At 41.3% G+C, this 15,983-nt stretch overlaps 1 protein-coding gene across 2 annotated transcripts in view; it reads left to right on the top strand.

The window, feature by feature from the left end:
* The window catches only part of LOC115308186 (kelch-like protein 17), a 34,804-nt gene that overhangs the window by 4,149 nt on the left and 14,672 nt on the right, over nucleotides 1–15,983 (top strand). For both annotated transcript variants that reach the window (XM_040213938.2, XM_040213937.2), the window contains 6 exons: nucleotides 754–875; nucleotides 2,283–2,504; nucleotides 4,418–4,534; nucleotides 8,697–8,754; nucleotides 14,249–14,404; nucleotides 15,314–15,458. In XM_040213938.2, the coding sequence (XP_040069872.1) occupies nucleotides 754–875; nucleotides 2,283–2,504; nucleotides 4,418–4,534; nucleotides 8,697–8,754; nucleotides 14,249–14,404; nucleotides 15,314–15,458 (820 nt within the window). The remainder of the gene's footprint in view (nucleotides 1–753; nucleotides 876–2,282; nucleotides 2,505–4,417; nucleotides 4,535–8,696; nucleotides 8,755–14,248; nucleotides 14,405–15,313; nucleotides 15,459–15,983) is intronic.

Raw genomic sequence — 15,983 nt, 5'->3', positions numbered from 1 at the left:
CTGGATTTGTATCCTCCCTCGGAAAACTTGGCGGCGCTCGAGCAGAGGATCATCGGCGAATTGGGGGAAGAAACCGGTATGCCTCGCACCCTTCTCTCCCTCCTCGCTTCGGGTCGCGGTGGCAACAGCGCTTTGACTTGTAGCGTGGAGCGGAGGTCCGAAAGAAAGTCGACTCACAGGAGACCGCACAAGTTGACGTCACTCCACTGGTGCGGATCGCGCGGGAACCTCAATTCGGCATTTGGAAATTGTTTTTTTAATTCACAAATACTGAATTCCCAAGTTTCGAATTTTGAGGGTAATGTCCCGGCATTGTTTTCAATCGTTTCGGGTAATAAAAAAATATGATTTTGATGTGTCAGCGCCCCTTTAAAAGTCTCACTTTAAGGTTGGTTATTTTATTTATTTATTTCAAAATACTATCAGTCCCTCATGGACTATGAATGGAATGAGCATATACACTTTCTGGCAAGATAACAAAAAAAGAAAAGCAACATGCACTGGAACAAAAAAAAAGCATGATATAAAATGTGTCAGATGGGTTGGCAAACTGCCAGAACAAATACAATGAATTGCGCAATATTTTACTGAACGATAATCTAGAATAGCATAGTAAAAACTGAGTTTATTTGGCACTGAAAAACATGCTCCTTTCTTTCTAAAATATAATTGCTCTGAGGGATAGTGTCATATGCATTCGTAACTGCTGACATGCGAAGCAATATCTCATTAATCGTGACATGTTGAATGCAGGTGACATGTGTGAGAAGAGCAAAGGGGAAGTGGTATTGCATGACATCTCCTTCATGGCACTGCAACTTCTGGTAGAGTTTGCCTACACAGGCGAAGTCGTCATTACAGAAGCCAACGTCCAGGTGAGCTGCGAAAAGCAACTTCTTTATCTGGGACCGGTTCCGGCTTTAGTTCCAGTTGCACATCTGGGACTGGTTCCTGGTTTGGGAAAGTGGTTCCTGATTTGGGACCGCTTCCACATCTTTTATTTATTTATTTGTTAATACTACAATCTCCAGCCGGGATTTTAGCAGGTGGGTACAGTGCTGCAAGTAAAACAGGCTGGCAAAACACAAACAATCCAAACAAGTTGCAGAACAATAAAAAAAAAAGATATTTACATCATGATGGAACTAATTTAGATGGGAGGCAAATAATGACAACGATGGCTGCGTGACTGTACTGTTAGTAAGGTTCATCCAGTTGTTTACTCTTCGCGGAAAGGAGGATTACATAAAGCAGTTATTACCCGAGAAAAAAGGATTTATAGTTAGGTCATGCCTTTACTGAGTAGCATATCCAGAGGAGAAAGTGATTAGTTCAGACAGGTCTACCCTATAATGCCTATAAATTATTTTATACAAACTCTTTAGTCGAGAACGCCAATTTTTTTTTAGATAAAGATGGTAAGTTAGTTCTGGTTAAAAGTTCAGTTATAGAAGTATGTCCAAAGTCGTTATAAATGAACTGGGACCAGTTCTGATCTGGGACCAATTCCTGGCCTGGGACTGGATCCACATCTGGGATCACATTTACAGCTGAAAACGGTTCTATATCTGGGAACGGTTCCACATCTGGCACCGGATCCATATGTAAGACCATTCCTAGATATGGAGCCGTTCCCAGATGTGGAACCGGTCCCAAATGTGAAACCGGTTCCAGATGTGAAAACGGTCCGAGGTGGATCCAGTCCCAAATGTGGATCCGGCCCCAGATAGAACTGATCCCTGATGAAAGCGGCCTCAGTATAAACTGGCTCCAGATAGAACTGGTCCCTGATGGGAACAGTTCTATCTGGGGCCAGTTTTAACCCATGCCTGATGGGACTGGCCTCAGTTAAAGCTGGCCCCAGATGTATCTGGTCCCTGTTGGGACCGGTCTCGATTAAAACTGGCCCCAGATAGAACTGGTTTGATGGAACCAGCTTCAGTTAGAACTGCCCAGATGGAACCGGCTTTGGTTAAAACTGGCCCCAGATAGAACTGGTCCCTGATGGAAGTGGCCTCAATTAAAACTGGCCCCAGATAGAACTGGTCCCGGATGGAACTGACCTTAGTTAAAACTGGCCCTATTAGAACTCATTCCTGATGGAACCAGCCTTAGTTAAAACTGGCCCATCAGGATCAGAACCACCTAGCCCAACTTGCAGCCTTAAAACTGGCCCCACATAGAACTGTTCTCAGCCTGAGCTCAACCCAGTTAAAGTGGTTCCAGTTCCAGCCAGTGAAACTGGTCCCAAGAGTCTACCTGCAGCTAAACTTTTTGTGCAGGGCCTGCTTCCGGCGGCTAGCCTGGTGCAAGTGGGGAGCGTGCGTGATGCATGCTGCTCCTTCTTGCTACGTCAGCTGCACCCCTCCAACTGCCTGGGCATCCGCAGCTTTGCCGACACCCACGCCTGCAGGGACCTCTTGTGCAAGTCGCATCGCTACGCGCTACACCACTTCAGGGAGGTGGCCCACACAGACGAGTTTCTCATGCTGCCTCTTTCACAGGTAGGGCATTACCAGAAACAGATCTTTGTAAAGGATTGGTGCAACAGAGCTTCTCTGATACCCTAATAAGTGCCTCGATTCTGCTTTTACTTTCGAGAGGAGGCCGTTTGTAATATTAGCACGGTAAAACTTTTTCCCCCTCTTCGTGTGCACAATCCCACCTAGAAGCGGTCTTTCCCTATGTGCTCTGCTGCACTCTGGGAAAGCAGCTCCCATGAAACTGCCCTTGCTGGAGTTGCTTTGTTGCCTTGGCACTTTTGCCATAGGAAAAGTGACTTCTATGAAGCTTTGATGGTGTGCTGCGCTGCGTAGTTACGCGAAAAAAAACACTGGAGAAAATGAAGTTAAAGCAGAAGGACATACAAAACATGCATGAATTGGCACAGTTCTGCACCAACTCATGCATGTTTTGTATGTGCTTCTGCTTTAACTTCATTTTCTCCAGTGTTTTTTTTCTGCGTAACTACGCAGCGCAGCACACCATCAATGTCAAACCAAATAGCCCAACTCTAAACATCATTATTTTATGAAGCTAATAGAGACCGTTGGAAGATTCGTAACAAGTTTTGAGATTGTTCCAAATTATCTTAAATAGTTTTATATATGGCAACTTGAACGGTGCACCAAGGGGGGAGGGACATCGGCCTAAATTTAAAATATTAAAAAAAAAAATTCATTTTTCAGTTTTGAGGTTTTTGGTTTTAGAAACTAATTATACACTCTTACACCAAATTTGATAACCATACACCAAATATTTACGTTGATATAAAATATTTTCAACACATTGTGAAGCAGTAACAAAGTAGAGGAGTTCAATGTTTGAATGCATTTTTCTCAGTTCCACTTTTTCCTGCAAATTTCATATGAAGGAATCTTTTGTTCGAAGTTAAAAGTATTCTGACACCACAATCAAGATGTTTCTGAACTGAAATTTACTGGGGAATCGGGCTATCTACTATTTCGTTTTAAGTTGAAGTCCTCAGTGATAAAAAACTAAGTTTTCAAAAATTGACACAGGGCAGAAAATGCTTTTTATTTTTTTGAGGTAATAACTCTTCCTGAAAAATTTACATTTAAGTTATTTAAACTAGATAGCCTAAAGTCTCATATCCCCCACTTTATATTCAAGCAGTCAAAATGGTGCTTAATAGCTTCATTTGCATATCATAGATTTCTTAATTAAAAGTGACACATCATCTTATGCAGGTATGTAAGTTTGACCTAGAGAGCTGAAAGTTTGCACAGTACACCTACGTCTGAAGTTAAATCTCCCCTGCAAATTTCATTCTAATCACTTCAGTAGTTCAGAAGTTCGACCTCTAGCCAGTGTCCCCGCTCAAGTAGATATACTCGTTGCAAGTTTTTTTATACTTATCACTTTAGCCTGACATTCTGCTTATCCCACAATATCTTCTCAAGCTGCTTTGGTAAATGCAAAGTTTCTAGGAGAAAACATTTCAAAACATTGCAAGGTTTCTTTGAAGCACACCATGGGTGATACATTATTGGAGTGAACTGTGTGTTGGCTGTCTCGAGTTACAGGAATAAGGTAGGTTTGTTCCTAACACTTAGCATAATGCTGTCGCAAAAATGACTTGCTCGGCACACTATCTTGACAAGCGGTTTACAAATACAAGTGCACCTTTTCACGTTTCTGAAAGTTCAAAGTGCACTGTTTAACATCATGTCATCAGGGCCACAAGCTTAATATCTTTCAACATTTCTTGCCAGAGCGAGACAAACTCAAAGCTCTCAAGTTGCACATGCCTGAACACCTTGTTGCATTGACACGAGAAAATGTTACAAAACTATGAAGTACCTGTTCTCATTAGTCACTGCTGTACCTAAAGTCCACCCACTTTTGTTTGCTTTCTGACGCGTCTAAAAGCCATTGTGTTACCTGCCTTTTCCAGGTGGAAGACCTCATCTCTAGCGATGAACTGAACGTGTCCTCGGAGGAACTGGTTTACGAGGCTACGGTTGCGTGGATCAAGCACGACCTTTCCGAACGGCAGAAATACGTAGGAAAGGTAAATTATGCACCACTGACAAGGCCCCCGTCTTACGGGCCTGCTGGACTCTACTTCGTCTTTATTGGCCAGGATGAACCTATTTTTGCAATTAGAATCAAATACAGTAAAACCTCGCTATAACAAAGTGTGATATAACAAACTAATGGATATAACAAAGCAATCATAATTCCCCTTGCTTGCTAATAGTGGGAAGAAATGGACAATGTATGCTATAACAAACTAATGATTATGACGAAATAATTACGACCGCTCCTTCAACTTTGTTATAACGAGGTTTTACTGTATAACCCAAGAAAAAAACTGTGCTGCAAACAAGACTTTCTACCGTGCGAACACGTCTGTCAAAAATCCACATCCTTCTCTTTCACCGAGTTTTGATTCTGGGTAGTATTTCGGCGGCTTGGGCAGTTATTTCGATTTCGAAGTTTGCCAGGTAGTTAAAATTCATAGTAATACTTGGATTTTTTTAGGTTTGTTATGGTGTATAGGCACTTGACTTAAACTGCTGTTGTAGAAAAGTGAGTAAACATAGGCAGGACTGGCAGGATGTTTTGGTGGGTAGCAAAGAGAGAAGGCTTTCTAGATGACAGTGCCTGTCATTGTGGTTTTGTTCTGGAAGGGATGACCATGGGGGGTGGGGATTAGGCTGAGCTGGGTCAGTCGGCTGGCTCCGTGTACATTTCAAGGCTGTGAACGATGGAGAGGTGGTGGGTGCAGACATCTTAAAGGGACACTAACAGGGTACTTATGCTCGCCAAGGTTTTTATTTGTACATGACATAAGACAGCCGAACTACCCAGAGCTAGGGATGCCGCGAACTTTTTTCGAATCGAAGTTTCGATGATCGAATCAAGCGGTTCGAAAGGCTCGAAAGATTTCGATTTTTCGAATTGTCTATATCGTAAAATTCGACGGAAGTCGAATTTTCGAACTTGTTAAGCTAAGAAGTTCGACGCTTTTCGAACCGTCGAACTTATTACGCTAAAAAATTCGATCTTTTTCGAACTTTCGAACTTATTGCGCTGGAAAGTTCGATGCTTGTCGAACTTCCGAACTTGTCTGACCAAAAAATTTGATGAATTTCGAACTTTCGAACTTTTTTATCAAAAGAATTCGAAAAGTTTCGAACTTTCGAATCCTGAAAAGTCAGAAGTTCGACGAACTTCGAACTTTGAGGCTAAAAGTTCGACGTTCGTCGAACTTCGAAAGACCGGCGAACGGTTTCATTTGAATTCAAGTAGTGAGGTACAATCGTAATTTTTTTTTTTCGAACTTTCACACGCGGTGCTGCGTTCCTTACGAAAGACAATGCCGTTTGTTTCAATGTTCTGGCATGCTTAGTTTTAGAGAAATAAATTCCCGAAGGGGCGAAGAAGGACGACGGGTTATTGACGATTATCGTTAGTGCCAGATTTGAAGCGCGCTGTTTATGGTAGAGATGTTATACTTTTAAACAATGATCTATATATAGCCTAGGTAATTCAACGTGAGTTTCGAAGAAATGTCCAAACATGTATATACATGCAAGTATGCCCTAAAGTTGATATTTATTTTCGTCGAAGTTGTTTGAGGTATCGCATTTAAATTAACACCACAGACAGTACATATCATTGCCATCTGCAGAATACAAAATAATGTATTTATTGTTTTTTCACGTTAAGGAATAAATTAACTCAAGGGAGAAGATTTCTAATAGTGTTCAAGTTCAGCACATCATTAAAAAAACACTTTTTTTTTTTCGCTTCACGTTCCTGGGACGTGTTTCTTTTAGCCTGTGCACATTTTGGTAAAAGAAACTTGTTTCGAGCTTTTTATCCCCGCAATTATTCATCTTTTTTTTTTTTTTTACCATTGGCACAGGTATTTAGGTTGAAAAGACATAGCTTTGAACTTCCGAACCACTAAGCACGTGACGAATAGTGCCTTCTGACAGCGAGTTTCTAACAATGACCATCTACGCACTCTTTTATGCAGTGAAGAGCGACAGTAGCTATACATATGAATCAATAATTTCCGATTAAAATAAGCTCGACAACGCCCTCTTTCCCCGTATTGTTTTCTTTAACAGTCCGAAATATCTGGAAGGGGGGGGGGGGGGGGGGGGGAAAGGAGGCTGAAGCCCCCCCCCCCCGCGCTACCCTCTTTCCCCCCGTTTTTCGTCTTCTGACGCCACTTGTATGGTTGAACGCTCCTCGACCTCGAGTAGTGTCGGCTTTTTGCGAGGTGATTCTTCCGCCCCAGAAAATAAACCTCCAGGACAATTACAAACTTAACTTACTACTTACTAAATGCCAGCGTCACTCGGGTGGCGTTCGATCGGATTACTAGCAGCGTGCAAGGGGTGGCGAGGTAGTTTGCCAGGTCGCTTCAAGGTTTTACTGAGCCCCAACCTCCTGTTCGCCCCTGCCGTTTCGAACTGGATGAGTCTCGTTAAAGAGTGTGTTCGTGTGATCACTACTGCGTGATGGAGGTTAAAGACCCCCCCCCCCCCCCCCGACCGGCTGGCGGTCGCAATTACTGATCTATGGTCACACGTCACTCTGCACTGGCAAATATTCCAGCACATCCGGGACACTCGTCGTCTTATTTAATTGCCTGACCAACTTCGTAGAATCTAGATATCACACCCTAACTTTTCTGAACTTGATTTTTTGAAAACCAGTGAGTCGTGAAAACGTTATTTGAAACTGAAACTGTGGAGGAACTTGAAAACCGGACTTCGAACTTTGAAAACTTGGACTAAAAAGAAAATCAAAATCTTTGTTTTTTTTTTAATTAGCGTTAAAAGAAAATTGAAACCTTTGAACTTTTCGAACTTTATGCAGAAAGAAATTCGAAATATTCGAATTGTTTGAACTTCATATCTATAAAAATTCGAAGCGTTCAAAGTTTTCGAATTTTATTTCCAAAGAATTTCGAAATCTTCGAATTTATCGAACCTGAAGTAAAAAAATATTCGAAATATTCGAATCCGAAATTTTAGAGACCGTGAAAGCTTCAAACTTTTCGAATTCGAAACTCCACTCTGACCGAAAGTTGCGAATTTTTCGAATTCGAACCTCGGTCGGTATTAAAATATCGAAATTTTTCAAAATCGAACCTCAGTTCGCTTCGCAAATATCGAAATCTTTCGAAGTCGAATTTAGGGTGGTTCGCGACATTCCTACCCAGAGCACAGTTTGCGGCTCAAAATTCGTTTCCTTTTTGCCCTAAATCCGCTGATCGAGAACTGGCCGGTTTGAGTCGTGCTCTCTTCTCCGTGGTCACGTGTCGTTTTCTATCGTTTAGACACAACCACCAAGTATAATCAAAGTCGTGGGTCATCAAAGGCACACGCTCAATATTAAAAATAGAAAAGAAATATGATTCCCATTATTTGTGGCTTCTAAAAAGCTGCAAATATGTTGAGTGAAGAAAAAAACGTTGCACAGCCACGTGACTTCCGGTAACATTCTCCTTTTCTATATTTCTTTTTCCTGCCCTGTTCAGTTTTGGCTTCGGTTTCGAGCAGTTGCGTTTTTTAACATATTTAAAAATATATGTGATTCTTAAGCAAAATATTGATTGAATACAGTCTGAGCTCATTACATAAGACCTGGTTACAACAGACATTTGGATATAACATACTGATTTGTGAAGTTTGGTTGTTTTTGCTTTACATACAATTGATTCAACTTCATACCTGCATAAACATACTCCTCTTACAACAGACCGAAGTCTTGGTCAAAATCAAGGTCTGTTATAACGAGCTTAGATTGTGGTCTTTTGGCACCACAATAAATTGCCTGGCAAAAAGTTTGAAACACATTTTAGGGGCTGTCAGTGTCCCCTTAAGTGTTTTGGTGTTACGAACGGCAGACTTTGCACATCTCATGGTCAGTTGTAGGTCTTCCTTATGAACCATAAGGGAAAATGTATGGCGCAGCTGAGTCCTCGATCTTTGTGTGTGTTGTCCCGTTATCTTTTCTTCGGTATCAATTAAGTTTCCGTGTTGAAATGACGTTTCATTAGAATTGACTTATATGCATTGTAGAGCAGCCATCTTTGTGTTTCTGCCATACTGTACTTTATTTCTAAAGATTAATTGCCCATAGAGAAGGCATGATTCAGGATTTGTGCCATTTTCTGCTACATATACATTTTAATTTTCTTGATTCAGCTTTTGCAGCACTGCCGACTGCCACTAACACGGCGGGACTTCTTGCTCTCCAAGGTGGGTGCCTATAGATTCAAGTGCTTATGTATGGGACCCCACAATGAAAAATGTTTCAACAGCAATCTGCATGTTTCTCACTAATTTAACAATTATAAAGGCTAGGTGCAAGAATTAGATGGTTTGCAATGTCGAGTACTAATTCAATACGCCTCCACTGATAGACATCAAGCATATCTAAGCCTATTACAAGCATGCTTTTGCATTTCACGGTACTTCAAAGATGTTGGTAAAAGAGACCGTCAACAAGCTGGAACAGTCCGTTCAACATATGTCTGAACAGTACGACGAAGTTCTTAAGGGGGGACACTGGCTAGAGGTCAAATTTTTGAACTACTCAACTGATCGAATTGAAATTTGCAGGGGAGATTTAGCTTCAAATGTAGGTGTACTGTGCAAACTTTCAGCTCTCTAGGACAAATTTGCATACCTGCATAAGATGATGTGTCACTTTTCATTAAGAAATCTATGATATGCAAATGAAGCTATTAAGCACCAATTTGACTGCTTGAATATAAAGTGGGGGATATGGGACCTCGGGCTATCTAGTTTTAATAACTTAAATGTAAATATTTCAGGAAGAGTTATTACTTCAAACTATGAGATGCATATCTGTCATCTGTCAATATTTGAAAACTTAGTTTTTTTTCACTGAGGACTTCAACTTAAAACAAAATAAAGTAGATAGCCCGATTCCTGAGTAAATTTCAGTTCAGAAACATCTTGATTGTGGTAACAGAATACTTTCACCTTCAAACAAAAGATTCCTTCGTGTGAAATTTGCAGCAAAAAGTGGAACTGAGAAAAATGCATTCAAACATTGAACTCCTTTACTTTGTTACTGCCTCACAATGTGTTGATAATATTTTATATCAGCGTAACTATTTGGCGTATGGTCATCAAATTTGGTGTAAGGATGTATAATTAGTTTCTTAAACTGAAAACCTCAAAATTAAAAAATGAATTTTTTCAAAAAAATTTAAAATTTAGGCCCATGTCCCCCCTTAAAGAAATGAAACGCCAATCCACTGAGATTGCAACCCTGAAAAAAAAAGTGGAGAAGATCGAGGCTGATAATGCTGGCCAAGAAATTCAGAAACTAAGAATACAAGTCAACAGCATGGAGCAGTACAGTAGGCGACAGAATCTCGAAATACATGGATTGCCACAAACTGACAACGAAAACCTACTCAATAAGATAAACGAGCTAGCAACTGAACTGCAACTACCAGAACTGTCACAAAACGAACTAGAAGGCGTTCACAGGCTGTTTTCAAAGCCAGGCAAAACTCCGGCCGTACTCATTCGCTTCGTGTCGCGCATTACACGTGACCAGTGGATGGCAAAAAGGGGTCTTCTAAAGAATATCGAATCCAACGTGTATTTCCTCGATAAACTGACACCGCAGAATAAGAAGTTGCTTTGGCTGATGAGGGTTAAGGCTGAGGAAAAACAGTACCAGTTTGCCTGGCAGAAGAATGGTCTCTTGTTTGTGCGTAAGGCAGCGGGCGAACGCGCAATCGTCATTGAGTGTGAGGCTGATTTAGATAAGATCTGCTGAATCAGTGAAAGTTAGAAGCTTCATTTATTTGTATTTTTGTGATGGCAGAACCACCAGTAACTGTTTATCTTGACAGCACGTCATTTAACTCTGTTGTGCACGATCCTTTTCTGCTTCGAAGTGATAAGATGTCAATCTTTCATATCAACATAAGAAGCTTACAAAATAAATGGTTTGAAATAGAAACAGCCTTGGATTCTTTAGATCACAGATTCGATTTATTGGCATTTACTGAAACGTGGTTTTCGAGTGAACACGACGTAGTCAATTTCGCAGGATATAAATCTGAAGGGGTTTACAGAAGAAATCGCAAGGGAGGAGGGACCTCGCTTTATTTTAAAAATAACCTTGAGTATGTAGTCTTGCCCGAATTTACGCAGATGAGTGACCACTATGAGTCGGTTGTTGTAAAGTGCCTTGGGTCACTGATTGCTTCAGTTTATCGGCCCCCATCGGGCGATATAAATGAATTTTTTGAGTTTGTAAATGAAATTCTAGACTACGTGTCATGTCTCAATTTGCCAACTGTCTTAGTTGGTGACTTCAACATTGATTTGCTTTCATCTACTCGTTCCTGCCGACGTTTTCTTGATGTCATTGAATCTTTTGGTTGCTCAAACGTCATTCATTCACCAACAAGACTAGCGTCTGAAAGTGAAACTTTGATCGACTTGTGTGTTACTAGCTATGACCCAAAGGATGTTGTCTCGGGTATTCTTACATTCGATCTAAGTGATCTTTTGCCAATATATTGTTTTTTTCCTCTGGTCAAAAAGAAAAAGTGTAACATCCGTGACCCTCCTGTACTGCGACGCAATTTCGGCGTGAATGCTCTTGCTCTTTTCCGGGACATGATAGAAAATACCAGTTTTGATGACGTTTATAATGAAGAAAACCCAAATTCGTGTTACGACATATTTTTGCATAAAATTAAGCACATTTACAATGAGGCGTTTCCTCTTCGACCTATAATAAATCACAAGAAGTCTAGGAAGCCGTGGGTTACTCGCGAGCTGTATAAAAGGATTAATGAACATAACAAACTCTACGATAAATTTATTCGACTAAGGGACCAGACAATATTAATTAAATATAAACAAATAAGAAATAAATTAAATAAGGACCTCAAGAAAGCACGTGTTGAGTACTATAAACACAAGTTTGCATCTATTTCGAATGAACCAAAAAAAACTTTGGGGTGCAGTAGGAAGTCTAATTGGAAAACACAAGAGTAAGATTCCCGATACATTAACTCTAAATGGTATTGAGTATAACAATGCCTTACTGGCAGACAAATTTAACTCCCATTTTTTAAACGCAGGTGCGTCATTGCAGCCACATGGTCCGAACGAAAGCTTAGACAAATATATTTCATCTGTAGCTGTCGACACTATTTTCTTGGCTCCAAGCAATGAACAAGAAATATATTCAATCCTTAAATCTTTATCTACAAATACCGCAGCTGGAGAGGATGACATCAAGGCTATACCAATTATAGCTGTCGCAGACCTCTTGTGTTTTCCTCTGCAGCATATATGCAATAACGCATTAGCAACGGGCATTTTTCCTGATGGCATGAAAATTGCAAGAGTGGCTGTTCTACACAAAGGAGGCTCCTTTGACAACATTAACAACTATAGGCCTATTTCTGTACTTCCTTTGTTTTCAAAGGTTCTAGAATTTCTTATAAAGAAACGGTTTTCAAAGTTTCTCAGTGAAAGAAATGCTTTTGCTACTCAGCAATACGGTTTTACGGAGAATAAGTCAACTGAAATGGCTCTACTTAGCATCAAAGAAAAAATACTTAATAATTTTGAAAACAAACATTTCACTATTGGAATGTTTCTGGATTTCAGAAAGGCCTTTGATTCGATTAAACATGATATTTTGTTCTATAAATTACCGTTTTATGGAATAAGAGGTGTTGCTTTAGATTTAGTTCGTAGCTACTTATCTTGTCGACTACAATATACTAGTCTTAATGGCTACAGGTCCAAGTTAGAACAAATTTCGTACGGTGTCCCACAAGGGTCTATTTTAGGTCCTCTTTTTTTGTATTATTTATATTAATGATATCGTACGTATACCTAGAACTCCTGAAATAGTTTTGTATGCCGACGACACTAGCTTATTTTTCTCTGGCCCATGTCTGCGTGATCTTGAAATTTCTGCTGATACATGGCTGAGCGAGTTATCGTCCTGGCTAGACTCCAATCAGCTTCAGTTAAATGTTACAAAAACTAAATATATAATTTTTAAGCCGCGAAGTAAACCGGATGACTGCGAAACTATTTTAAAATTCCAAGACTCTCCGATAGAGCGTGTCACTATCTACAAATTTTTGGGAATTCTCTTCGAAGAAAATTTAAGCTGGACTCCACATGTAAATAAAATTCATGCAAGCATCTCTAGATCTATTGGCATTTTATACAAAATAAGAACACTTGTCCCAGGCTGGTTAAGACGTCAGTTGTATTATTCCCTAGTTCATTCCCACCTTCATTACTGTCTACTAGTCTGGGGTTCAACGACTAAGACAAATATATTGATAGGCTGTTTGTTTTGCAAAAAAAAGCAGTACGTTGTATTGAAAATCTTCAGCGCACCGACCACACAACGCCGTTTTTTCTAAAACATAGCTTCCTTAATATTAGCCAGTTATTCCAGCTTAAACTTTCAATCCACATTTTTAATGAGTTCAATCGTGACCAGTCCACTTTTTTTGACGCATTCCTTCCTAGAAATATACAATACAATCTTCGGTATGACTCTTATAAAATACCTTGGTCAAGGACGAATTACGGACATACTCAATTAGCGTACTTAACTCCTGATTTCTTAAATAAACATTCGGCCGTAAGAGAAATGATTCATGAATGCGGCTCAAAGCATACCTTTAAAAGAAATATAAAACGGTACCTTCTATTATGTCCCATTGAATGAATGTTTTTAAAAGTGTTTGTATCCAATGATATATTAAGGTATTTAGCGCACAAAGTAGAAAGAAGAAGGACAAGACAGAAAAGAGCAATAAAACCATTGTATCCAATGGTTGAGCTTCATTTATTCTAGTGCGTCCTATGTCCCCGAAAATTGTTATGACATGACTACTGTATAAGTTATGTTGTTTTGATCTTTATTTGTGGGCCGTTCTGTTTCCCCGTGGTTTCTGTGTTTATATTACAACGTGTCGTACTATACGCTGAGCAATGTAAACTGGTGATAGGGCCAAGTCAGGCAGAACCCATCTGCCTTTTGCCTTGTCATCCGAGACCTTGTGTCTGAATAAAACCAATTCAATTCAATTCAATAAGCAAAAAGACCTTTCAACCGTGCTTGGGATTGGGGTAGCTAATTGTGTTTCATGCTTTGATTGAACTGTGCTTTAAAAGATTACCAATAAATGACACTGGGACTAGGAAGATGACATGATATACACAATTATATTAGCTTTCTTGTGTGCATTATCATCTTAGTCCCAGTGTCGTTTATAAGTACTGTATTTCCCGGTCAAAAAGTCACGCCTATAAATGACTGTTTTCAGGAGAAAGTGGGTATATAAGTTGCACCTCTGTATAAGTCGCACCTACATTTGTACGGTCGACGTGGCAAAATTGCATTGAAAAGCTTGCATATGAGTATGATCAAAGTACATGTGCAAGCGAGAGCAAGTTTCAATATTCTTGTTAACGAATCAAACGAGAAATATAACCTTCGTGGCCAATTTCCCCATACTTAAAGAAAACAATATGCACACAAGTCGCACTGTTTTTCATGATGAGCCGACAGAATAGTATTTTGGAAGAAAGCCGCGACAGTTATAAACCGGAGAATACAGAAATCCTTTGAAGTGCAGTTCAATAATTGCCAAAGAAAAAAAAAAGGACCTCTGCCACGCTTCATACATTGCCTTACCTCGTGCGTGGCCGGCAGGTAGGGGAGGAGCCTCTGGTGCAGAGCAGCGAAGAGAGCAAGGACCTTCTGATCGAGGCCATGCGGTACCATCTGATGCCCGAGCGGCGCAGCGCCATGGCGGGCACGCGCACCAGCCAGAGGAGGCCCGACGGATTGCGCTCCTACCTCTTCGCCGTCGGTCGGTTATCCTACCAGACGCTTTGTAGACTGCAGTTGAATCCCACTGCTACGTTTTTCGGGGGACTGCAGTAAAGAAACTTTACAACCGGTAACACTGTTGGGAGCCCGTAGACCAGAGAGCAAACAACTTTCGCGCAACAATTAAGTTTGTGTGAAATTGCACGGGTGTGTGCAATAACCATGTTTATCTAAATGCAAGTGGTCATTCCTTTTGCTTTGATGAACTGTTCTTTATGATTTGGGTTCAACCCACAGTTGTGACCAAAAAGCGTTGACCTAGAAGGGAGCAAAACTTTTGAGCCCATTGAGTTCAGTTGCTCCCCCATTAACCAGTGCTCCTAGCGCTTTGGTGCAAAGTGGTGATGCTCGACACACGACAGCACAGAACGGTGAAGCAATGATGGTGGTGCGCTGTTACGAACTTTGAACTTTGCTCGAAAGGAAGCAGACGGTACAAGGGGGACCAAGCAGGCCGAAAGCACACACGTGCACCGTTGAAGGAAACGAAGCGATGGATGGGTTATAGCGAAGGGCGCGAAACCCTTTCAAGCAAAGTGCGAGGTCGTGCCTGCGGGGCCAAGAGGCACGGCATAAAGAGCCGAGAAAGAAGGGGAGAAGGGCAAAAGAGAGTGGCCGTGGCCCAAGGCGTTGCGACGGCCATGACGGGTTGCAAGTTTTGGATGTTGCGACTATTGAAAACACAAACGCAGCAAACGGAAAATTCTGCGCACATTCTCGTGGGAGTTCAAGACTGGCGCTCGTGAACGTAACAGGCGGGAAAACGTTTCAACCGAGAACGTACCTAGTAACGAGGCTTTAACATAGTGCCGCTACTGGCCGGATTAGTTGGGATGTTCTAGAGTTCTGGATATGGAGCTTGCTGATTGGACAATTGTTCCGGATGCAGGAGGGGGCTCGCTGTTTGCGATCCACAGCGAGTGCGAGTACTACAATCCCAGGACCGACCGGTGGTGTTCCTTTGCTCCCACGATTCATCGTCGGTCTCGTGCAGGCATCACGGCCCTCAACAGGATGCTCTACGCCATCGGAGGGTCAGTGAACGCTCGCACGTGCAGCAACTGTTGTCTTAATAAAAAAAAACAAAGTACTGACTACTGGGTGACCCAAAGAGCGACCAGGCTCTTTAAATCGACCACGAAATTCAGTTTCTTAACAGATCGCGTTCCGATTATGCACAGCGTTGGCCACAGATGGTGCATTTTTTTCTAAAATTTGCAAAGAGCAAACTTATTTGAGGAAAAAGTAAAGAAAGAAAAAGGCTTAGCTCCTATGGAAACGCAGCAAAACCACCGGTCTTCAAACAATGCAGCACCGTTTCGCACGGGAGACAAGAGATGGCACACGCGGTCGCGACGCCAACTGCTGCCAACGAACGAGCATACGACGCCGAGAGCCGGCGTCTTTAGCAGACAATCTTTTCGACTCAAAAGCGGCCGGCGTTTTGCAGGCGGCAACAGTCGCAGGAACAAACATGGGCCCGGGAACAAGGAACTGGAAAGCAGACAACATAAGTACCACTAAAAAAACAGTCAAAATAACCCGACAAACCATTATTT

This window comes from Ixodes scapularis, unplaced genomic scaffold (genome assembly GCF_016920785.2).
Source record: "Ixodes scapularis isolate PalLabHiFi unplaced genomic scaffold, ASM1692078v2 PGA_scaffold1__304_contigs__length_218370807, whole genome shotgun sequence".
In the NCBI taxonomy this organism is placed as follows: domain Eukaryota; kingdom Metazoa; phylum Arthropoda; class Arachnida; order Ixodida; family Ixodidae; genus Ixodes; species Ixodes scapularis.
This window is presented reverse-complemented; position numbering and strand designations above follow the sequence as displayed.